The 23,878-nt window shown below is 39.6% G+C and overlaps 1 protein-coding gene across 3 annotated transcripts in view; it reads right to left on the bottom strand.

The window, feature by feature from the left end:
- EP300 (E1A binding protein p300) overlaps positions 1 to 23,878 on the bottom strand; it is a 65,052-nt gene that overhangs the window by 8,229 nt on the left and 32,945 nt on the right. For all 3 annotated transcript variants that reach the window (XM_065629333.1, XM_065629316.1, XM_065629324.1), the window contains exons 10-28: positions 23,471 to 23,588; positions 22,783 to 22,957; positions 20,599 to 20,676; positions 19,619 to 19,728; positions 18,988 to 19,143; positions 17,481 to 17,915; positions 16,763 to 16,951; positions 15,927 to 16,083; positions 15,230 to 15,348; positions 13,422 to 13,661; positions 12,781 to 12,869; positions 10,236 to 10,316; positions 7,672 to 7,728; positions 6,198 to 6,275; positions 5,021 to 5,088; positions 3,415 to 3,565; positions 2,931 to 3,077; positions 2,425 to 2,538; positions 513 to 678 (exon numbers count right to left, since the gene is read on the bottom strand). In XM_065629333.1, the coding sequence (XP_065485405.1) occupies positions 513 to 678; positions 2,425 to 2,538; positions 2,931 to 3,077; positions 3,415 to 3,565; positions 5,021 to 5,088; positions 6,198 to 6,275; positions 7,672 to 7,728; positions 10,236 to 10,316; positions 12,781 to 12,869; positions 13,422 to 13,661; positions 15,230 to 15,348; positions 15,927 to 16,083; positions 16,763 to 16,951; positions 17,481 to 17,915; positions 18,988 to 19,143; positions 19,619 to 19,728; positions 20,599 to 20,676; positions 22,783 to 22,957; positions 23,471 to 23,588 (2,728 nt within the window). The remainder of the gene's footprint in view (positions 1 to 512; positions 679 to 2,424; positions 2,539 to 2,930; positions 3,078 to 3,414; positions 3,566 to 5,020; positions 5,089 to 6,197; positions 6,276 to 7,671; positions 7,729 to 10,235; positions 10,317 to 12,780; positions 12,870 to 13,421; positions 13,662 to 15,229; positions 15,349 to 15,926; positions 16,084 to 16,762; positions 16,952 to 17,480; positions 17,916 to 18,987; positions 19,144 to 19,618; positions 19,729 to 20,598; positions 20,677 to 22,782; positions 22,958 to 23,470; positions 23,589 to 23,878) is intronic.

Here is a 23,878-nt window from a genome sequence, read left to right as displayed (position 1 = left end):
AAGGGCATATTCAACACATCAGCTACAGACAGTTCATCAAAATTTCAAATATTCCCACTCTGAAGAAATAAATCATTACCACGTGCTAGACTTCAACATGCATACTTACCAAGTAGGACAATATCATCACTATATTGTCGACACTAGCTGAAGCCCTGATAATTCCTAAGATTTTACATACTTCTAACTGTGTCAGCAGCCTAATTTGACACCGGAAGATTTAGGATTCCATGTATTTTCTTTGCATAATGAAATGAGACTTGCTCTCTTTTACAATATTCCTCAAGAATTTAGTTTGTTCTAAGGAATAATTTCAAATCTCTTGGTAGAATGATTTCAGAAGCTACATGCTTTGAAGAGGATATATTTTAACTCTAAACTTTTAGTATTTGTTTCACTTAAAACTAACAGGGTAAACTCCAAGAATCAGGCACAACGCATAAGGCAAGGAAGAAACCAACACAAGACTGGTCAATACACCGTACCACAAAATAAATATATGCTTAACCGACCTTGTAGTCATGGACAATGCGCTCTGACACAGATTTGTCCAGCATCTTTTTGTACCACTCTTGCAGTCGTTTGGGTTTGGGTATCTTTTGGTCAGGAGGATGGCAATGGAAGATGTAGTCGTCTCCTTCACTAGGTGGGCATGCCCAGATATGTCCAGTAGTATACCTAGCGTCATTAGACAAAAAAAGTACATGTGGGTTCTGATGATTCATACTCGAGCTTGCTCTTCTCTCTGCCACAAGATGGAGCCACCACAAAGCTGGCTGATGTTGCCAGATGGACAATAATTATAGCTCTCCAAGATTTTATTTTAATTCTAGTGTTCATTCCATCTTCATTCATGCAATAGCATTACCATCGTTCACTTTTTTTTAAAATTTAGTACTATATGCAGAGTGGTTTATATAAACTGTGCACATTTTCTAGTCTAGGTAAAAATCAAAGCCTGATATAGACCTGCAATTGCCACTTCCCAATTAATTAAAAAGAGAAAGATGGAGAGTAGGTGTTTCAGTAGTAAAAGCCAGAATTATTCTTCCTTGAGACAGTGTAGTCATTCATTATCTAGCAACATTTTAAAGCCAGATTTACCTAAACACACAATTCACTATTCTACTGCAAATCCTCTGGTTTTTAACTCTGAGGATCAGTTTTAAAAGGTTTCACAATTATATCTGGAAATAAAGTCACTGTCAACCTATGCTACTGGGTGTAGAGTCTAAGTACTATGAAGACAGATGACATCCAAATAGTAGCAGCTGCAGAGAATATAATACCGCAATATCACTTCTCCATCCTTAGTTCTCTATTAGTTTTTGAAAAGGACTCCAGTAGGAGGAATAATCAGATCCCAAGTTAGAGAAAAATAACCATCCTTGCCATGTTGAGAAACAGCTCTGCAGAACCCTCCCCAAACCCTGGGAACTGCAGCCAGTTGTCATTCCTTCTGCCTGAGAAGCGAGAGATGATACTGCATGACCAATATTGTTTTCCCAAAATGAGAACCTGATGTTAGCCATTAACACAAAAACCAGCATTAAGTAAAACTGAGGCTTGAGGCCTACACACCAATTCTACAGACTCACAGGTTAGAAAATACACAATTAAAAAAGCAGAGAGAAGTCAAACATATGCCTTTGAAGTACTATGGAATATATCATCTCACTGAGGTACTGAAGACAGTACCACCCACCTTCATTCTTGACTCCCCTAATTTTTCTCATGTGCCTACTCTAAACATAGTCCCTAACAATTTCTGGATGAATAACTCTCTGCCAAGCTGCACCAGATACCTTTGACAATAGATGTTTACTTCACTGCCTTTTCTACTTCAGTAATCATGGTCATTTAATTTCTACCTTTCTTCAGTTGTTCTGTATTCTCTTTTGTGCTGTCCCAAGTATATTCTCCTTTTTCTCTTCTAACTTTTCAGTTTTTCACAATTTAAACTACTTTTTCTATTAGAAATTTCTTAGTGGCCCTACACAGTTGTTACAGTGTTAATCAGTACAGACAGAACACATCTTTCTCCTCATAAACATGGCTAAGAACTTACTTGCCAGCCCAAAGGAATGACCTGATTAAAGCAGTGGCATTACACAAGGAAAGCACTGTCAACAAGCTCAGCAAAATTTTACTGTGCAGCTAAAAAGCTTCACTTTTTCTACTTAGTCTTATGAAGGTTTTACCTAAGTTTGGAAACCTAAAATATCCGAAGCATAAGTCTGGCCTGAAAAGCCTACAATCTTTTTATCTTTTCTCCTTCTCAACTATGCACATTGTTGCCAATTTTTTTATCACCAGTTGATATTTAGGCACTATATTCTGTAGAATAGGATGCAGTAATTTCATTTACCATAAGAACTAACCAGCACAAATACTGCATAGAAGAAAACAGTAAAAAATACTTACCCTAGTTTCTTGACATATTCTAGATATCCAATTAGTATTTCATGATAGACAGCAGTCCTCAAACATTTAGGGCGGAAGAAATGAACACTGTCAAGGTAAGATATATACACTCGCCTAAAAGAGAAAAAAATTGTGAGAAGCAGAGATTTCAAAGTAGTTCTGCAAGTTTATTCATGTTATTTTATACATCACAATAGCAGTCTTCAAAGCCTCTGACCCTAGTTTACCTCTAGAAACTCAACTTTTGATATCCCAGCTTTATCTCTAAAACTATCCAAACCCCTTCCTGTGGAACACTGACAACTGATCCTTAGGGCATCGCCATCTGCGAGCCAGCATCCCCAGTAAGAAGCCAGACCAACCCACACATTTCCTGCAGAAGCTACTTTGTTTCTAGAAGCTGACAGCACTAAGAGTCCTCACATCGGCAACACTGACAACAGAACTTCACAAGGTTCACCCAACCAAGACAGTATCAAAACAAAAACTTTCATGCAGCTCCTCACCTTTGATTGGGCGGAGGACAGTCGGAGCCATACTCCTGTACATGCATCCCAAAGAAGCACAAGTCTACACCATCAATCTCCTCAAAGGCAAAAAGCGCTTTTGTTCGATAAGGGAAAGACTCGGCCATCTCGCCGCTGTCTACAAACCTGCGGAGTACGGAGGATAAAGGGGAATAACAAAGATATTCACATGCTAGAGAATATTATGTCACCAGGTAAAGACAAAAATGATGAGGGCTGCTCTAAGTGTAATTTTAAAGTTAAATGCTTACAGACAACTAAACATAAGTAATCCACTTTTTACCATGAAAAAGATAACACTTATCACAAGAAGTTAATATGCTTCTGTAACACCTGTTTGTCAAGAACTGGCCAGTGATGAGGTTTTGAGGCTTTACTTTTTATAAATAGTAGCATATAAATAAATTCAAATATCTTCCACCTCCTCTAAAAGAAAGCAAAATTAGAAATGGAAAGAACATACCTTGCTTTCATTCCCGGCTTTACTTCAACAGTTTTGTCAGACGCATGTACCACCCTGACTGTAACCTCTCCTGCCTCAGGGTGATTCTGTCGTCTTAGGAAATCATTGACTCTGTTCTCCAAGAAGGTACCGAGTCTTGTAGCTGGTAACCCTGCAGAAGAAAAATACAGCTTGCTCTCTATATGTATCTACAAAACCAAATGGTTCAAATGTGATTTCTCTATTCAGATGTTAAATGAAAATTGACTCTTAATGCATGCAGCATGTTATAATAAATTAAAGCTTTAACACTTCTAGACAGTGTGAGCTGCTTTTCACCTGCAAGCACATTTATGGTTTATACATTATTTAAATGAAGAAAGAATCAGTATTCCAACCCAATTTCTGTCTTAAAAGTCAATCACAATTAAGCCTTCCCCTGAATAGAAGCTATTAAATTACTTAAACTGGATTACAAAACACTGCTTGCAGACACATCTTCAGGAGCAGATGTTGCATTTGGAAGTATTTTCTGTCTATAAAGCGACACCAGCCCAGTTAGTCTCTCCACTTAGCAAGAGAATACATTTAAAAAACAGAACAACTGCATACAACTGTATCTGCAAATAATGTAGTTAGTTTAGAAGTCTCTCATTTTCAAACAATCTTCACGTGAAAGAAGCACAAGCATAACGTGAGTTGACAAACACCTCAAGCTTAAAGGGATTTATGCCTTCTGGTGCAACAAGGCCTGTCTCATTGCTGTCCATTACTTCTGGTAGAGTTACGTATCTGCCAATCACCTTTTCATTTTTCCAGTTTGATACCTTTCAGTAAAGCATCACTATTCTAAGTTAAGTATGCAACACGTAAAGGTCGCTAGAAACAAAAAACAATAAAAACTGTTAAAGAATCCTTGTATTCTCGGTGAATCTAGAGAGGTTTGATTTTGGAGATTTTTGGAAAAAAAAAAATCAGATGTTGAAACCATTCATTGAATGGTTTGCCAAGTCTTGATGCTATTTGGTTGGCTGCGGATTTTTTTATTTTTAAATTTTTTTTAGCAGAAATGTAAACACTCACTATTTGTGAAAAGTACACCAACCGAAGAAGCTTCTGAAAGACTTATTTTTGTCTATAGAACAGATGGACAACGACTGCACAAATTTCCTCCTACGCTGCCTTCAAATCATCTGCCTTGATCAAGAGGAAATGTCTATAGAGAGTTTTGGCACCAGGTGATGCAATCTTTATCTCCATCAAAGCTTTTAAAGGCAGCAATAGTCACAGTGACTGAAACATGTTATCACAAATTAAAGTTATACTGCAGTCACACAGCAACTACTTCCCAATGCTATTAATACTGCAATTGAGAGAAAAGGATGTGTATCTTGCATTAGCGGTGCTCTGAAACAGTACGTTAACCCTCTACAACAGACTATTACGCACGACAACACCTGTGAAGGCAAACATTCTCAGCATCACACAACTGATGTTCAGAACTGACCAAAGTATCCTCCTTTATCTTGAAAAAACAGAAATAAATGCAAAACGAGCATAAAAGCCACCTCTTCCCCATTCTTAACAAACTATTTAAGATCTGCTGGAGCAAGTGTCAGAATCTTACTTTTAGCAGAGAATTTGTTCTCTTTCCTGGTTCGTCCTGTTTTCTTTAGGCAGCCATCACAGACAAAGCTGAAGCAAAAACAGGAGAAAGTGAAAACCTCCCCCAAGTCAGACTGTAAAGTTCCTCAGCATCTTACCATAAGAAGCAAAATCTTTCACCAGATTTTATCTGGTATGGAAAATACCTTAACCGAAATTTGAAATAAAAGACAGCACAAAGAACAGTGCCAGCAGAAATGACCCGACTGTTTCAGAGCTGCAGAGGAGGATCTAAGCTCCAGGGGGTGCATCTCCTGTCAGTCACCCATGTCACCACCTGCAAGCCCAGGAAATGGGGTCTCCGCTGGCAGGTCTAACAATATTGGCTTAAAGCATTGTTGAACCAATAGTCTCAAACTGGTGTCTCTGATCACTACGAGATACCGCAACACATAAAGCAAAAGGCTGATTTTGTTCTAAACGCCTGAGTACACTGTAGTATGAAATGATGGGCAGATTCTTCCTCAGTTACAGGATGTCTACCCTCACCTGCAGCAATGTGGATGGGACAAGAGTATGGTAGAAGTCATGGCTTTCTTGTCAAGAAAGGGAACATTTAAGCTCTTACAGAGCTTTATCTACATGTAATTTATAAGCTTAATAAAAAAGCTTTTAAAGCAATCAGAAGAAAGTCCAGTGTGTTGATCAAGAACTATGAAGTATCTAAAGATGACTAGATTGTTTTTCAGATTTAATCTGATCATTGTCGTAAAAAAGTGAATCCACCTGTTAAATTCTTCAGTTGTTACAAAAAATTTTTTTGATTATGACAAAGCAATATAATTTATACAAAATAAAACAGATCAGTATGACATTGTTACCAGAACTAAAAACATATTTTCATGAAGGATTAGTATCCTTAAACATAAAAGGACAAAACATAAGGCTGAATGGCCCTCTTCCACAACAAAAAGTTAGAAATATTCAAGATTAGGAACAACTTCACACACACCACAGTATGATATTATGTCTAAGTTTGATGTTACCCTATAGATTCCGCAATGTTTTCAGGTGGAAATGCAACTTCTGCCATTAGACACTGTTTTAAATGTTACCAATACATAAGGAAATATAACCAAGTCTATGCACTAACTCTAGTAAATCTATCATATACTAATTAAGAAGTAGAAATTCCTCACCCAGAAGGCCAGATTATCTCATTATGAAGAACACAGATCTGGTGCATTTTTCTTCCACACTCTATACATTCAACAAACCTATAAAAGGCAAAAAAAGGGGAAGGGAAGCAAGGTTAATAGTATCATTACTTGCTGATATATTTTGTAATATTTTATCAGAGGAGTTCTAGCATTTAGGTTTTTGAGCCTATTTAACAGAGGGCACATCTATGCTGAAAACATCCTCCAGAATGAATTAAGAATCTGTCAGCTAAAGTCAGGTTGACTATGCAGGGACACATTACTATTACAATTTGCTTTCCTCACTGCCATCCACTTCACTCATTTTTTAAAGTGAAGCCCTTCAAAGGATAAAACACATACACTGCGTGTTGCTATAATGAAGAGAGGAAAATGGATTCACAGGTGTCAGAAGTGAAGAACCCAGAAAGATAGCTGGCTTGAAGCCTGGGGTACACTGCAAATAACCGCAGAAAGGTGAGAAAGAAGAAAACAGAAGCAACAAAGTCACTTTCAGAAGACTAGCAGAGATTTAGGGACAACTGAGGTAAGTACTATGGTCTGCTTCACAGATGTTGGTGAATATAATTTGGCAAAATACCTAAAAAGTTGTTTCATGTATCAGGACAATCTGACTCCTTTTGCAAGTGTCTGTAGGAGTCTCAGACTTCGAATGAATAGCTGTCATTTAATGTGGGGCATATGGTATACTGTGAGTTATGTTGCATTCTAGCGTTAGGCTGTATTTTCGCTATAACAAAAGGGAAATAAAAGTTATGAATCAAGTTACTATTCTCTTCTTCCCACAGCCCTTGTACAACAGAACTGGCTGACCCTCATTGCCTTAGAAGGCTGGTGTGGGAAGAATACATATCCTTTTTGCTTATTCATTTGAGAACAAAGGTAACTTTTGCAGGGTAGCAGCATAGGTGTATATTGCAGGACTTCAAAAAAACCCTCAGGAATATATAGAAAAGGAACTGAGTCACCATCATCTTAACCTTACTCAATGTCCACAGTTCTGCTTCCAGAGCAGTGTAGAAGAACCAGCTGATTCAAATTTAACAACTTTTTCTACTATAGCAGCCTGTAAAATGACAACTAGAAAAGTGAACGGCACCCAAAGAATTACTGCCAAATGACTCAAATCAGTTCTGAGCATTTGCCATAGCAGGGTTTCAAAGCAGAGTTATCTACACTTATCCTTCTGTCAAATCCATATTCACGACAACTAAATGCAATAATTTTAGCCCATGCACACAGTGTTACCTATTTCTCAAGTACACCTGTGGTGGTTTGGGTTCTCAACACAGAATGTCAGATACGCTGCTTACAGAGCAGCCCCTGCTGGCTAACAGAGCTATGTGAAATTTGGAAAACATTGAAAAACAAGGCTGATGGTGAATGAATTATGTCTTTTACAAAATAATTATAATGAAATGAGGATCATTCAAAGTGTGGCAGCATTACTTACAGTTCAGGGTCCAGTGTATCATTCTTCCTTTTTGAAAACTGTTCTTTGTTTATCGTGCTACAGAGAAACAGGCAATAAAACTCAGTTTTAAACACAAGATGACATACATTCATGCCACACCACACATATACACACGCCAAGACAAAACTTGCAAGCAGATCTTTTAAACACTCACTGGGCACTACAAAGAAAAGAGTTGTATTTCCCAAAGTGACAGACAACTAAAGTATATGCCACCCTTGACTCTGTCCTTGGAAAATAACGTTTTCCATAGGACAATAGCTTGTAGAGAACCACATTGCTTCCTTATTCAGTTTTACTACAGGATAAGCGGTAAAACTTGCTGACATTCAAGTTTTGGACCAGTCTGATCAGTATTTCATAGTGAAAGAACTATTTGATATACCTCTCTGTTATTCTGAAGGCAGAAAATTCCCATTGTCTTTGATTACCAAAAAAGGTAGGTTGTCTTATTTCAGATACCCCTAGCCCTCCCTCCTAGATTAACTTCAAAGGTTAAGTTTCAGATTCCAAACCCTGTAACCCCAGCCCAGCAACTACTCTACACTATATTCCCTACAGCATTTGTAAGGCTAGAAATTCCATCTTTTTGACAGTGAGGTCCCAGGTATATTTGCACCAACCTGGTTCAAAATACTCCAGAACAATCATACAAGAATACTCAAATCTCTGAGAATTCACCCTGAAAAGGGTGTTCTATAATGTGAGAAGATCAGTACATGGCTCTGGGAAGCAATGACAGATACTCAATCCAACTTGCATGAGGTACATTAACCTTCCTATCCTTTTATTTCAGTGTTTATCCTGAATATTGCCACCTGCAGAATACTTCAAGCTCCTTATCAGATAAATGAGGAAAAGTTCAATCTCTCAATTACCCCAGGCTATTACTACAATATGGTGAGTAGAACTGTAAGCAGGACCTGACATATGTGTTCCTAATCTTCTTTTGCCTTTGTTCATTTTAACTACAGGTTGTAGCAAGAGAGGAAGGGAACAGGATCTGCATGCCCCAGTAAAATAATTTCCTAAGAGAACGCCTGTAAGCAAGTGAGAGAACATTCAGAAGTGTACTTGCTCTTCGTGTGCAGCCTACAGCCTTCATTTTCACTACCAAGCATTTAAACCAGCTCTGAAAAAGGATACCAGGAGCTGGAAGTACCTTCTTACCATTGCTTGTGTTCAAGGAGCTTTTGATTGTTTTGAAAAAAAAAAAATAATTGTATTGAAGAAAAATTTAAAATGCATCCAGCATGTGTGTTTCCAGATCTAGCATAAAAATCAAAAGCACTCTACAATACCTTCTACCCCAACTCAAAAGTTTGCAGCAAACCATTCCAACTTGGTGTATGAGAAAGACTATACACTTAGCAGCTAAATAAAAATATATAAACATGAATACATTTGCAGTTTATTTATACATAGATTTATATTTATATAGATACTTCTCATATGTAAGTACTTCATATCCCACATCTCATATTCACAAAACTGGACAATATTGCTTAAAACTTTGGGTCCTTGCTTCTACTGGAGTAGTAATCCATACTACCCACAGGGACATGGCCCATTCCTTCCAGGAAGGCAGATGTACTCTTACATCTTCCCAAGCCCAAACAGATTCTTTCGCTACTGTTCTAGATACATCCATCAGCGCAACCAGGATGTGGCAATACGCTGCTAAAGACAATTTCTGCTTCCAGTGGAAGTTAACTCAGTTTGTCCAATTACCAACTTTGACAACTCTCCCCAGGCTTCAGACTTTCCCAAGTTCCCCACTTGCTCCTCTGTGCAGCGTTCCTGCAATGCCGCCCCCAAAGAGCTTCCTTCAACAGCTCAAAGAGTAACAGCTTGGCACTCATTTGTCCCTCAAAGGCTTCCCTGTTCTCCCAAAATTCTGTTTCAGGATTTTTTTGGGAGGTGTGAGGAAGATACACAGCAGAATGAAAGACTGTCCCAACAGTTTGCCACCAGCATGGAGAAAGCAAGTAAATCCACACATAGCCTTTTACCGTGATCTCCTTAACAACTACACAGCATTTCTCATGAGCAGATGGCAACTCCAACAGTAAGATATTTGTATTTTTTATTTCTCCAAAGCAAAGGAGGTTGGTTCTGATTTGGATAAAAACAATCTGAAGTTGAATACAGGTTTAATAGCATAGCCAGTCTATAAACAGAAGGGTACATTTCAAACTATGTCTGTCACCTACCTGCCTGCAGGCACAGTTATTTTTCTGCAGTAGAATACTTGCACATTTTCTTCAGAAAAAAGTGATTCTCTTCTTTCCTCTCTATTGGTATAGTTGCAATTTGAAGCACTAGGAGCTTATTTTCCACTATAGTTCAGTCAGTCCAGATTTTGAAGAAAAAACCCAATCTACAGCACAAGTCCAGGCTCTTAAAAAGAATATCTGGTCCACCTTCTACTAGCCTACATACAGCAAGGGCTACCTGAAACTAGACTCCTCCTCTCTGAGAAAGTACTGCAGACCATGATACAGCTTATGAATGCACAGCCCAAGCAAACACAAATAACTCACGTTTGAGGCTGTGATGGGTCATCTCCCAGAGAAACACTCTCCCCTTGGATTTCGTTGAAGCACTTCTCACAGAAATGATACCTGTCAGCAAGAAGGCCATATTTGGGTGAACTGCTCCGTCCACACAATACAGCCCAAGTCAAGCAACGGAGCCACCAATCACAGCAGGTCAAGGAAGGGACAGGAGCAGAGAGCAGGTCATCAACGGCGACAAGTATATTCAATGATGCAGATTTATGGGCCCCACATTGTGTTTGGTTGGTTTGGGGGTTTTTTTGTTTGATTTTTTTTTTTTCGCAATCAAAGCCAAGTGCAGACAATGACAAGCATGAAGGAGAAATAAAAAATAAGACATGAACAAAGAAACAGGGTTTGCAGGACAAAAAACAAAAACACAGAAGCAGGACAAGACAACACACAGCAGAAAGCCAAGGCAAAGCACAGATTAGCATTAAATCTCTCAAACAGGTTCACAAGCAGCAAATGATTAAGGCAAATTAAACAAGAGTATTCCATTTTAGCATGTCTATACCCTCTTCATTTTAATAATCCATGCCACATACAGCAAAGAACTAAAATGAGAAAGAGGAAAGAGCAGAAGGAAGCAAGAACTGCTACTCTGACTTGTACATCAGCACAGCAGTTCTGTTGGCAGGAGGATCTGCAGGAGATCAATGGAAGAGGGATAGTCTTCCATCTTAAATGTATAAATGCTGAAAGGCCACAGGATTCTCCCCCAGTTGAAAGGGAAAGCTAAACATCAGAAGCTTAAAGAAAAAGAAAATTTGTCCTCAAAATCTTACTAATATTAATTTTAGAACCAAACTGTATGTTAACTAAATACCTGACGTTAACGACACACATAATGCTCTAAATTGATATGATTCTCACCCAGTTTGAGTGTAGAACAGTCCAGGTATCAAAACAGCAAGTATTACAGAGAAAGAATTCATTTGCATTTGAATACAATAGTGATTAATTCAAGACTCTACCTCAGCCCTCAAATATGTTCTAAAACTGTGGCCTCCCCATTACTAAGGCATGTTAATTGAGGGCACAAGACATAAAAAAAAAGACAATTCAAACAAGTTTGTTGTAAAGACACGAACTAAAACTATAGCAGCTGTTAAGTTAAAAAAAATAGACCTCTTAACCCTCTTTCCCAGTTTTCATCTGAGATAATGCAGAGAACAGTACTTCCGGAATTGTACGTTTCAGTCTATAGACATATATGCATGTGTGCATATAACATAATTTACAAGTCACATGTATGCACCAAACATTGTCTAATGTTTGAAAACGTGTAAATCACGTCATATTTTTGAATAATAGTCTTCTGGTCCATCTAGTGCTTGCCTAGAGATAAACACAAGCAGAAGATACTGACTTATGATACAAAAAGTTCTACACTATGCAAGTCTAAAACTACAATAATTATTATGGGATACTAAAGCTTATTTTCTACTTCTTCACTCATTAAAACCTCCATTCACGGCTGTAAACCTTTATGAAGCATAAGAAAGTTAAGATATAACTCCTGTAGCTCTTTCCTTTCACCTGAGCAGGTGCTTAAGAAAACCATTAATTCTTTCAAAATCTTCTTGGCTTTCAGGTAAAAGCCTTAGTGGTTTTGTTAGTTTTGCGTGCATGTTCATATCTGTATCCTTGTTTTGGGGTTTGGGTTTGTTTGTTTGTTTTAAGGTGCTGGAAAGAATGGAGACCAGCAACTAAATCGATGGAGATGACATAATTTGGAGGTAACCAGCCCTCTGCTCTAACAGATGCATTCAGATGACAGGCCGGAGGATGTAGGAGTGTTGAAGCATGTATTTCCCTGCTTCTTCCTGCCTCACTTTCCCAACTAGCAAAGAGATGCCTAAGCAAGAAACCTTCTTTCAGAAATGAAATCAGTTTAAATTATTTAATAAAACACAAGTTAAAAAAAAAAAATCAAAAGAGCTGTAGAAGTGACAGCACTTTATAGAGCTGCTGCTGACAGCTACTTCAAGACAAATCCCCTAAGGAAACTTAGGGAGAAAAAGCAAGCATCTATCTACTCAAATCTGAATACACAAATCTTCCAATGAAGATTTGCACCACAAAAGCAAGTTTGCTCTTCAGGTTAACATCACAAGAAAAAACAAAGACTTGCCAAGTATAATATATATAATATATATTATAGGCATTAACATATTTGCTCTATAGTTTAGTCAGTGTTCTGCATGAAAAAAGTGCTGCGTCGTAGAAAGCAAAGACTTGTATATATGACATCTAGATAACTGAAGATCTAATTAACTGCATGATAAAAATTTAGTAAAACATCATGTTTCTGCAAATGAAAGAGGAAGAGCAAAGGCTGCAGTGAACTTGTGCAAAAAGAAATCATTAACACACAAGGTAAACTACTCAAGGGCACTTCCAGCACATTTTTATCTTAAAACACAAAGGTGTACACATACAAAGAGGGTATATATACAAATGCACTCATGCCTTTAACAGATTGATTGCAGCATGCACAAAACCGCGCCAAGTGAATTTTCCTTACCTGTTCTGGTAACTGTAGTAAGTGGCATCTCGAGGGATTGTGCATAGCTGTTTGCCATAGCAACACAAAGTCTGCGGTGAGAATTCCAACTGCAAAGAGGAATGGGTCACCTTAGTACTCATATGCGTTTTCACTTGCTCTCCATGAGAAGCAAGTGTGACCCAAACAACGATCATTTCCACTTTGTTCTGTGCACATATCTCACAGTACAGCAAGTGTATGAAGTGCTAGCGTCACGAAAAATGTTCAGTGGGCTGTTATTCTCAATTTAGCTCTTCTTCAAAGACGGAAAGCATATCAAAACAAGACAATACAAATACAGTCTCAAACTACAGTGAAATAGACAATACTTCTTCTGCAGTAACAAAACCACACCTGTTTAATTTGCAATAGCAAACAGGTTTGCCCTAATCAAAATAAGCCTTCAGTTATGGATCTTTTATCCCCAAAGGCTTATATACAAATAAATGATTTAAACACTAGATAAAAATCAGAAGATCCATAAAACCCTCAAAATCAGATTACTCAGGATTGCTAAATCCTGATAAATTTCCCAATTTTTTGACACACTGCAACTGCTGTATTTTTCCCCCTTCAATACCAGGAAGCAAGCAGCAGACTGAAAATAATTATTTTCTTACCTTTCTTCCACAGCAATAACCAAGGCTCTGCATAACTGGGTCAATTTCTTGCTCAAACACCTCTGCCAGTTTGGAACAGTACTTATATACCCGCGATGTTTTGCGGTTGTACAGCCAGGCATTATTGAACATGAGCCAGATGTCATCTACATATTGCCACGGTTCCTGATACTGTCCTGTGTCCAGCTTCCTCTTGATAGTAGAAAGGTCCATGGGGTTCTTCACTATGTCAAAATAATCCTGCAAGAATACACAGCGTATCAAAACACTACTACTGAACTACGTTGTGACGTGACAGCATGTGCATTCTCAGCATATATCTCAGCATATACCTTCTTCTGCAATACAACAAGAACAGGTTCCTCCCTGGTTTAATTGTCAAACTGCTTGTGACCTACAATGTCAGTAAGTAATACCATATCACTCCCCAGTGCTTCCTTTTCATTATTCCTTTATGCCTTCCAGTACCTAAAAGGGACCTACAAGAAAGCTGGAGAGGGACTTTTTACAAGGGCATGTAGTGATAGGACAACGGGTAATAGCTTTAAACTGAAAGAGGGTAGATTTAGATGAGTTAAGGAAGAAATTCTTCACCATGCAGGTGAAGAATTCCACGCACTGGAACAAGTTGCCCAGAGAAGCTGTGGATGTCCCATCCCTGGAAGAGTTCAAGTTGGATGGGGCTTTGAGTAACCTGGTCTAGTGGAAGGTGTCCCTGCCCATCTCTAAGGTCCCTTCCAACGCAAACCATTCTATGATTCTGATTCTCAGACTCTATTGCTCTTCCACACCTGACGAAATAAATCCACTCTAATTTTAGTTAGCAAAACTAGCATTGCAAAAGGTGAAAAAAGCAATGTTTTTGCAGCCCCTGTGATCTGAGGATATGCACAAGAGCATTAATAGAAAGTGACTGTCTTTAGTAGACTAGACAACCTACTAAATAAAAAGAAGTAACTTTCAGATGATAAAAAATACTATGTCTTGTCTAAGGAATGCCTTTTTCCAATCCCCCATCAGTTATAGGACTTGTACAAAAGTCCTCAGAATATGACAGCCAATTGAGAGCTTGTTAAGCATTATTAGTAACATTTATGCCTGCTTACAATACAGCAGGCTTGTAATTTTGGCAGTATCTATCCTAAAGAAAAAACATCCACACCAAAACCAAACAAAAAAACCTTTCAGGCAAAAAATATTGCCCGAAGCACCTATGTAGGCCTTCTATGTACACATATTTGTGTACAAATAGTAAACTTGTGGGGTCAATCCAGAGAGTTTAACACAGAGATCCTTGAAGGATAGTAATATCTTCTGAAGACAGTTCTAAAACAAGCAGAAAATTTGATCTAAACAAAAACTAGAAGTTGAATAGTCTTCTCCTTGTTTTTAACAGATTAATAATCCCTGATAGATTTTTTTAAGTGGTCTTGATCTGCTCTATTTCCCACATATTCAGCCAAGTTTTATATATAATGAGAAACATCTATGGAATTCAGCAATAGAAGCATCACAACGTGAAGCATGATCAATAAAAAGCAGACACAGCACCAGGGATCTATTGGTAATCACTTCAATGTACGGTATACCTGCTTATTTTTCAAAAGGAACACAGAACCGAACAAATTTTCAAAAAAACAAGCCTTCCTAAGTCAGATATTTTATGTTCCACTGCCTAAAGCCAAACCTCTTCAAATGCCTCCATATAAAAACGTTAACAAGACAGACTTAAGCTGTTCTCAAACAGGTATGTGATAGTATAGTAGTTCTGAATTAAAGCTAAGAAAGTATCTTGCTAAGACACTCACAGGAATTCCTAGTAGTTGGGGATCCACAGGCTGTCGAAATGGAAGAGACTCTGGATCCTGACGGTAAAGTGCCTCCAGTGTTGGCATAAGTGCCTGCCGCAACTCTTCTGGCTTGAAAACTTTTGAAAAACAATCAACATTAGAAAGATAGCAAAAACAGCTGTGAGAAAGAAACCTACTGGAAAAATGTGAGGTCTGTGGAAAAAGACCACAGACAATGGGTTTAAGTTACTTAGCACAGCTTGTTTATCCTCTGAAACACTCAGTTCTGAGGAGGATACTAAAATGATCACCTGGACACAAAGAAATGGCCAAAATAAAGAGAATCTTGTTTTTATCACAGAAAGACACTGCTAAATTTAATAGAGCTGGTTTACATTCCAAATACAGCCCCTCTCTGAAGTCCCAAGAAAAAACTCATCTAGAAAATCTGTAACTGAGGAGTACTTCAGATCTTTATCGTAGCAACAATTTTACTAAGGCTTAATCTCTAATACTAAAGCCTTAAAGAACTTGCCCAAAGCCAATTACAAGCATATGTGTTATTAGTAATTTTTGTCCAAAAGCCACAAAGAACAATGCATATAAGCCTACTGAGTACCAATGAAGAAAGCTCATGTTTTGTTTTGTTTTTTTTCTCAGAAGATTTCTCTAGGGAGATGCAGTGAATTTCAGTCAAAACAGTGTTCCTACTTACTTTTTTTCTTAGACTGCCCAGCTGCTGGAGAAGACTGAGTAGCTGGAGTAGTAGGTCTTTCTTCCCCCTCTGGTATTTCGGTCTTGACTTCAGATTTTTTCTCTTCTTGTTCCATTGGGTCTGGTTTACATTCCTCCATGACTGGTTCTACTTTCACCTGAAAAGTAGTTTGGAGCCTGTCACTTAGTCCCCTGTGAGTCACCCATCCACATTTCTGCCCTTTAAACCTGTCTGCCATCCCACCCACCACTCTTCCCAAGGATTAAGGGTATCTACTTTGGAGTCAAAACTTGCCTACAACTTGAGCAGATGTGCTAGAATACACATTTTAACTTTGCAGTAGTAGCAACAAGCTGCTAACCAGTTCTGAGCTGAAAGACAACACACAAGTCGAGCTCTCCAGGCAGGTCTGACAGTGTCTCCTACACTGGGGCTTCCAGGGTGATGCTGCTGTCAGCCACACTCCCAGTTGTCCTCAGTGACAAGTTGTCAGAGCCCAGTAAAGCAGCCCATCATATATCCACTGTTCTAACATTTAACAGCTGCCAATAACATCCAAAGGACTGACCTGAGTGTCTCCTTACATTGACATTTACCAAAAAGACTCAACACTGCAACCACATATCACAGTCCTTCCTGTGGCCACTGGCTTCTACCAACATTTTCGCCACAAAACAGACACCCTTCTTTAGGAAGAAGCAGAGGAAGACAACAGTCAAAGTAGCAGCAGCAGGTAGCACCTACAGGTCTCATCAAACTCTGGAAGGAATGGCTTGCATGGAGATAGCATCTAGCAGCACTAGATATTCTACCCAACAACTGACCAACAATCTCACCTCAGGTTTTTCCTCTATTTGCAGCTCTGCTTGCTCTGGTTCCCCTTCATCTGTTTTAATATCCATTTTCACTTCCTGCAAGGGTGGCTGCTGCTGCTCTGGAACAGTCTGCTGAGAGTTCACCTCTGTGCTGCTGGTGGACGGGGGGTTGGACACCTGCCCGTCAATGCTTACAGCTGGCTGTGAAAGCTGAGGGAACAAAACACACATTGCAAACTGGCTTCTAATGAATTTATTTTCCTTTCTCTAATCTACCTTTTACCTATACTGCACTTCCACTAAGTTCAAAAGCACTCTAGTTCTTCTTCTAGTTGCTTCATATGAAGAACATAATGCTACACAACTCCAATTATAGAAAAAGATGCAACAGAAACATGCACTGAAGGTCTAGTACACAGAAAATTACATACTGTTTCCCTATTGTACAGCACCATGCGTATGTAGACAAAACTACAGACCTCAACCCTGTTTCACAGTAAATTTCAGAACATGCACTAGAATTCTGAAAAATATTCCCTCTCTGGAAACATCAGATGATCTACAGACTTGTCTTGATGTAAGAAGGTTACTTCCCAAATGCAGTAAAACCTATTTTGATACTAAATATGCCAGAAGCTACCTCCATCATCACAGACTCACGCAGAAATAAAGACCAACTGAAATTAAACCTTACACTTAAAACATTTGCAGGCAAGGCACAATTAAAGTATTTCCTTACAGGTGTTGTGGGGTGCTGAGGCTGCAGCGGTGCTGTTGGGGTGGGAACAGATGCAGTCGTGCTTTGCTGGGACAAGGGTTGCTGCTGCTGCTCCGCAGAAGGGGTAACTGGCACTGGAGGCTGGACCTGTGGAGGCAGCTGTGCCTGTGGAGGTGTTGGAGTCTGCCTTTGAGGGGGGTGCATAGTTTGCGACTGCGGTCCAGGTGGCATTGCCTGAGGAGTAGGTGTGGGGGCAGCAGCTGCTGCTGCCTGCTGTTGCTGTGATCCCAAGCCTGGGGGTGTGTGGTGAGGTGTTGGGGTTCGGCTAGGTACTGGAGAAGGAGAATTTCGGTGCATGGGAGGCTGCGGAAGAGGTGGGCAGTGAATATGGCTCCCTTGAGAACCTGGAGCCATTGCAGGAGAATTCACAGGACAGGAAGCACTGGTCATTTGTGCCTGTGGGAAAACAAGTACACATTTGCAATGACTTGAAATAGAAAAGCGACAGAAATCACTGTCAAACGGCTGCTTTCCCACGGTTACTGGCATACTTTTAAAAATGTGACAAACTATCTGTCTTGTTTTTAAAAACTCTATTTCAAGAGGAGAAATCACCTATTTGATTTATTTTGCTCCACGTGAACATAAAGCTGTTTTTTCATTTTTTCAGCTTTAAGATAGAAGTTTCAATAGAATAACTTCTACTTGTTGATATATTCAAAGAACAGCACACCTACACTCCCGGTTGGCAAAACATTTCCTTCTAAAACTGCAGATTTGTACATTCAGAATATGGGACAAAGCAGTACAGTGAGAAATTGCATTCAAATACACTTATAGTGTGCCCATGACCCCACCCCCAAGACTAGAAACTGAATTTATCATCAGAAATAAGTACCACTCTATCTGTACCATTACAAGATTACAAAAGAAAAAAATGTATTGGTCAAGGAAAAAAGCTGTCACTCCACAATAATCTTGCCTGCAAACTAGGAAGAAGCATCAACGAGAAGCAAACTGACGTTCCCTACTTCTTCCTGGCCTGAAAGGTTCTTGCTGAAAAGGGAGAGGGAAAGGACAGAAAGGAAACTGCTAGACTGTAAGTTCAGATCTTTAGTAGTGACAACCCTCCTATCCCCCAAAGCCAGCAACACACATTGGTCCTGGATAGACATGCCTTTTTGACTTATTCCACCATCTCTTAATTTCTCAGGTTCTGATGCTTTGCTGTTCAGCAAGAAATTCTTAACTACTGCATGCTGAGTAATCATTTCTTCTTTGCTCCATAAAAACAAACTTAAAAAAAATTCTGTCACACTTAAAGCCTGAGAACAAGCCAACAATGTGCCACCCTTGCCATTCCCAGTGCTACATCAGAAAAATGCAGAGTCTCAGTAAGGGAATTCAGTTGACTATAATTCCAAAAGCATCTTGAGAAAACAAGCTGTCTTCCATTACTACAAACTGAACGATGAAACCAGTATATGACAGAGCCCACTGACATCACTTCCAGAAATCAGAAACCTACTTGAGAAACTGGTGTCTGATTGCCAGGCTGAGTCATAGGCATGCTTGCTGTGTTCATTCCCGGGGAAGAAGCAGGGAACTGGGTCTGTTGTAGAAACTGATTCTGACCAGAAGGCTGGCCAACTCCTGGCTGCTGCATACGTGGAGGAAATCCCATCTGTTCGAAAAGAAACTCATTTCACACAATGTGCATAGAACTCCATAAGATTTTACAATACAACACATTTATCTTGTTGCAAAAATTGATGTTTGCTGCTTATCTGCAGGATACAATATGGAAAGCTTGCTTATGTAATAGCTCCTCTCAAAAGACAGAAATTATGACGATTTCCCTTGTAAGCTAAGGAAAAGGATACAGATTTCAGATTGAGACTGTGACTTAAGACTTATTTTTGTTCTTTATTTTAGGGATGCAACAATGCAAAAAGCCACCTAAACTTACATTTTAGGCAATTTTTACCACCAAGATCTAAAAGCTTAGACCAGACAAGTCTTTCAACAGAGATGCAAAAGGAGAAACCAAAGGATGAAGAGAATGAAGAAATAATGCTTGATTTTTTTATTTATTCTAAAGAACCCCCAGCCAACAGAAGTGAACCCGCCAGCTCGACACTGGCCAAAGCACCGCTGACCTGGTTCATGGCCCCAGCCTGGCTTAGCTGTCCAGGGTGCTGAAGAGGAGGGGTTTGCCGGGGTCCCATTGGCGACAGCTGCATGTTCATCTGGCCAAACTGATTCATTCCTGTGCATTTGTGCCAAAAAACCACATATAAGCAAATACCTAAATTCTCCTTTGGGCATCATTCAACATTTGGAGAAGAAACACCGTCAGATTCTTCCTAATCTAATTTCCTAGCAACCAGTTTTCAAGCATGCAATGCTATAAGGAAATATTTCCTTCTATCAACCAGTTACATGGAATAATTTTAAAAATGAAGTGTCCAAGCTACCAACCCCCTTCAGAATACAGGCTAGATTTTTCTCCCCCAAAAGACTTGTTTCCACTGTTATCAGAACTCTGAAGTTTGAGAACTACTGGAATCCATGATCGGTAACCAGAAGTGTCACATCTACTGCTAAAGATCAGCTTTCTATAGAAACTTGCATTATCGTAATTATATATTAGAAATTCACTTGTTGAATCCCAAACTGTATCTTCAATTCCTTAAGTACTTTGTGGGTTGGCTACAAAACTTGAATATGTAACAAAGGTTCTGCCCCTTCCTTTTGAGCAATAACTCACCATCTTCTCTCTACCACCAACATGTCCTCATCTAAGCTGGCTAGGCCTACCATGTTTGACTGACCCCACCATCCTATGTTCACACAATCAGAAGTTCCAAAGCCATCAAGTTCTTTATTTAACAAAGCAAGCAGCTAACATGCAGCTCTTAAATTCGCAAGATCATGAAATGCTATTGGAGAGATAAAGATAGTTTTATATATGTATTATATATATATAGTTATGTAAGTATTACACCAGAGAGATAGCTATTTTCTTAATCAAATAGGAAAACTGCAGATGAAACAAGGGATATGACACTTCAGCAAGAGCTGCCCAATTCCGAGATTCCTTCAAAATCACAGTAGCGATTTTTCTTCAAATATTTACCTGGCTGTGCCTGCATGCGATTCATCATCTGGTTTGGCACATTGGCACGTATCAGGGTTGGGTCGGGAAGAGGACCATCTGGAAAAAAGACATTGGAATAAGATCGTGGCATTTAGAAGATCACCAGGTTTTATCCACCGAGCATTTTAGTGAGAATTACACACTAAAACCCATGTATAAAAAGACCAAGGAATTAATGACACAGCTCAGTAACTCCAAAAACACACTTCAAGAGTCCTCAACATGTGAAGCAAAACCAAAAACTTCCTTGAAAATACAAGCATGTCCCATTGACAGGAATATCCTCTGACTAAGGTCACCTTTCAGAAATTGTGGACAAATTTGAAGCATGTTATCAAAGTACAAAGGCAAACTCAGTAGCTTATAAATATTCCAGACCACAAGATCTTCTACAGATCACTCTAAACTGTTATTGCACCTCTAGATTTAAAACACTATGAAAACTATACGGTTCAGAGTATTCATCACAACTCTGAAGTTTGAGAACTACTGGAATACACAATAAATAACCAGAAGTGTCACATCTACTGCTGAAGATCACTTCCTACAGAAGTTGCAGCAAACAAAGTCACAGCACCAACCTTTAAGAATCTTTCTTGATCTTGGTAATGCATCTCGGTAAATCCTGTTCTGACTTCAAACACAAAAAGACCCAGAACTGGATTTACCAAGATGCATTCAAATTTAAGCAGGAAAAAAAGAACTCATACAAAGGTTCTTGTAGCATATGCCTGGATCTACTGGACTTTTCTGCAGCATTAGGGAAAAAAACCAGGAATTTTTTTTGTGTCTTAGGTGACTAATTTAAATTTTGACCCCATCTTCTTAGACAACTTCTTACAGTGCCACTAACAGCTATACATGTCTTTCCATGAGGTGTCTTAAAAACTCCATTCTTAACTGTACAGTGTTTAAGAACATGTAAGACTGAAACAATCAAGGAGAAAAATCTTTTCATTCTGAAAAGGAAGCTGTTGGGAAAGTCATGTGGGGGGAATGGCAGCCCTCTAGAAAGCATGTTTGCAGAACTGTTGCACTCAGTTTTAAGAAAGACGACGTTCAGTCTCCAGAGTTGTCAGCCCAGAATCACAAGTAGGAAAAAACCTTATCTTAAAGCAGATTGTGGCTCAAATAATTTTTAAAAGTGCAGTTAAATCAAAATATGGGATGCAATTTTATTTACAAATGTACAGTTTAAAAGCCTGTATTTCAATTATTTACAGGACTTAACTGGAAATACAAGATTACAATGTCAGCATATGCCTCTCTCCACCTTCTAACCAGAAATATCAGCGACAGTAATTTGTGTTACCTGTTTTTATCTGTTACTCAAATAAAAATATACCCAGATACCAGACAACCTGCAGCACCTTGTCCCTTCCTAATGTTGTAAGAGACATTACACTCTTTAGCAGCATGATAGTTTTGATCATTAACTCCACTTCAAAGTCAATTTTATTCTAATATACAAAAGCATACTTAGCAGGGAATCATAATAAATAATAATAATGATAATCATAATAATCTGTTTAGCATTAGGAAGGTCAATTCAAGTAACAGAACTACTGTGAAGTTGAAGACAGCTACACGGGGAAAAAAGCGAAATGTGGTTTTCACTGCATGCTGCGAAGGCCATTTGTCCAAAAAAACAAACGTGGCACAGAACGAGCACTTTCTAAACTCTCAAAGGCATAAATACTCAAGCACTCCAATCATCATACTCTCTGCTTAGCCACACCAGTAATAGTGGTGATCATTTTAAACAGCACACAACCAAATTTTATTAAAAAAACCGTATTTCTCTTATAGTAACTGAAGCTATCTTTAAATCAATTAATTCTAAAGGTGAATCTAATGAGACTGAAGCTCTACAACTTTAAGGCTGCAAAAATCTCCATTCCCTCCACCCTCAAACTACGTGTAACCATCTACAATATTTCTGTTTGTTCAGAAGATTAAATGCTTTTATCTTAATCTATAGGCACTAATTAACACAAAAGGAAAGCAAAGATTTTGCAAGTACTTCAGAAGAGGAGAAAGTTCTGTTTAACTTTGAGCAAGCTGGGTATCTGTGAAACGAGAAGTGCAAAATGGTCACCAGCCTACCAAAATGACAGTACAAGTTCCCCCTGCACCCGACAGTCAGTAACCAACTGTTCTTACTTGCAGACATCCCTGGCTGCGGCTGTCCCATGTTGGGCCCTTGATTCATGGGAGCCTGTGGCATGCCCGGAGCATTTGGGATCATGTTTTGCTTCTGCAGCCGGGTTCTTCGTTTCTCCTCCAGCTCCTTCTGAATCTTATAGATCTTCTCTGCTAGCAAGTGATAGTACTCTGCCTGTTGGGGAGGAACACAAGTCAGGAAAGGAGATGACACACACACGATAAGTAAAGGCAACAGGTCCCAGTGATCCAACCTCGTAAAACAGCCTCACACACACACATTTTGGCTTGGGTGCGGGTGGTTCTCCCTTCGCAGGAGCTGCCCTCACCTCTGCCCGGCAACAAGGGGCTCTGCTAAGGGCATTGCTGGCAACCATTAGGCCAACACCAGACATTCCTCTTCTCATGTCCATTGCTGCTTCGGGAGAATCACACTGAAGATCTTCACGCTGCCTTTCGGGAACTCCGAGGAGTCTCGGGCACAGCACAGCCCGACAGGCACCACCCCGACTCCCGGCACACCTGGGCAGAAGCCGGCAGCTGGCTGGTTCCCAGACCCCATCCAGCAACCCTGAACACGCGCTTCCTCAGCCTGGGAGCCTCGCCTGTGCTTGCACCCCTCTCCCTCCCCAGCACTATGGGGTCAAGGCAGAGATACGCGACTGGACGACAGAGGATGGCATCTCACCCTGCTGTTTGCCGATTCATACATATCCCCTTCCACTTTCCGAGCATAAGCCACCAGATTCTCCATACGCCGATCCTTCAGTGCTGCGGGGTCAGGAGTAGGAAATATGGCTTGGACTCTGCAGGAGCGGGAGCAGGAAAAAGCACGCAAATGATTAGGATGTCCCCAGACCAGGGGACAGCAGCACTAACCGCGGTGCTCTGAACACAAAGCAGCAAGCAAATCTTCTGACAGACTGTGGTACTGCTACTGCCCCAGTGCCCCCGTATAGCTGGCTTGAGTACAGAGCGGGATGTGCCAATATAACCCCGAAATGGTAGATGCAGCTCCATCTGTCAGGCTTCTGCTTCCTCTTCTCATGTACCCTGAAAAAACTCACTCCCTGGTCCCTCAGTTTTGGAAGCCAGG

Source organism: Caloenas nicobarica, chromosome 1, assembly GCF_036013445.1.
Source record: "Caloenas nicobarica isolate bCalNic1 chromosome 1, bCalNic1.hap1, whole genome shotgun sequence".
NCBI lineage: Eukaryota > Metazoa > Chordata > Aves > Columbiformes > Columbidae > Caloenas > Caloenas nicobarica.
Note: the sequence above shows the minus strand (reverse complement) of the source record. Positions and strands in the feature narration are given on the sequence as shown.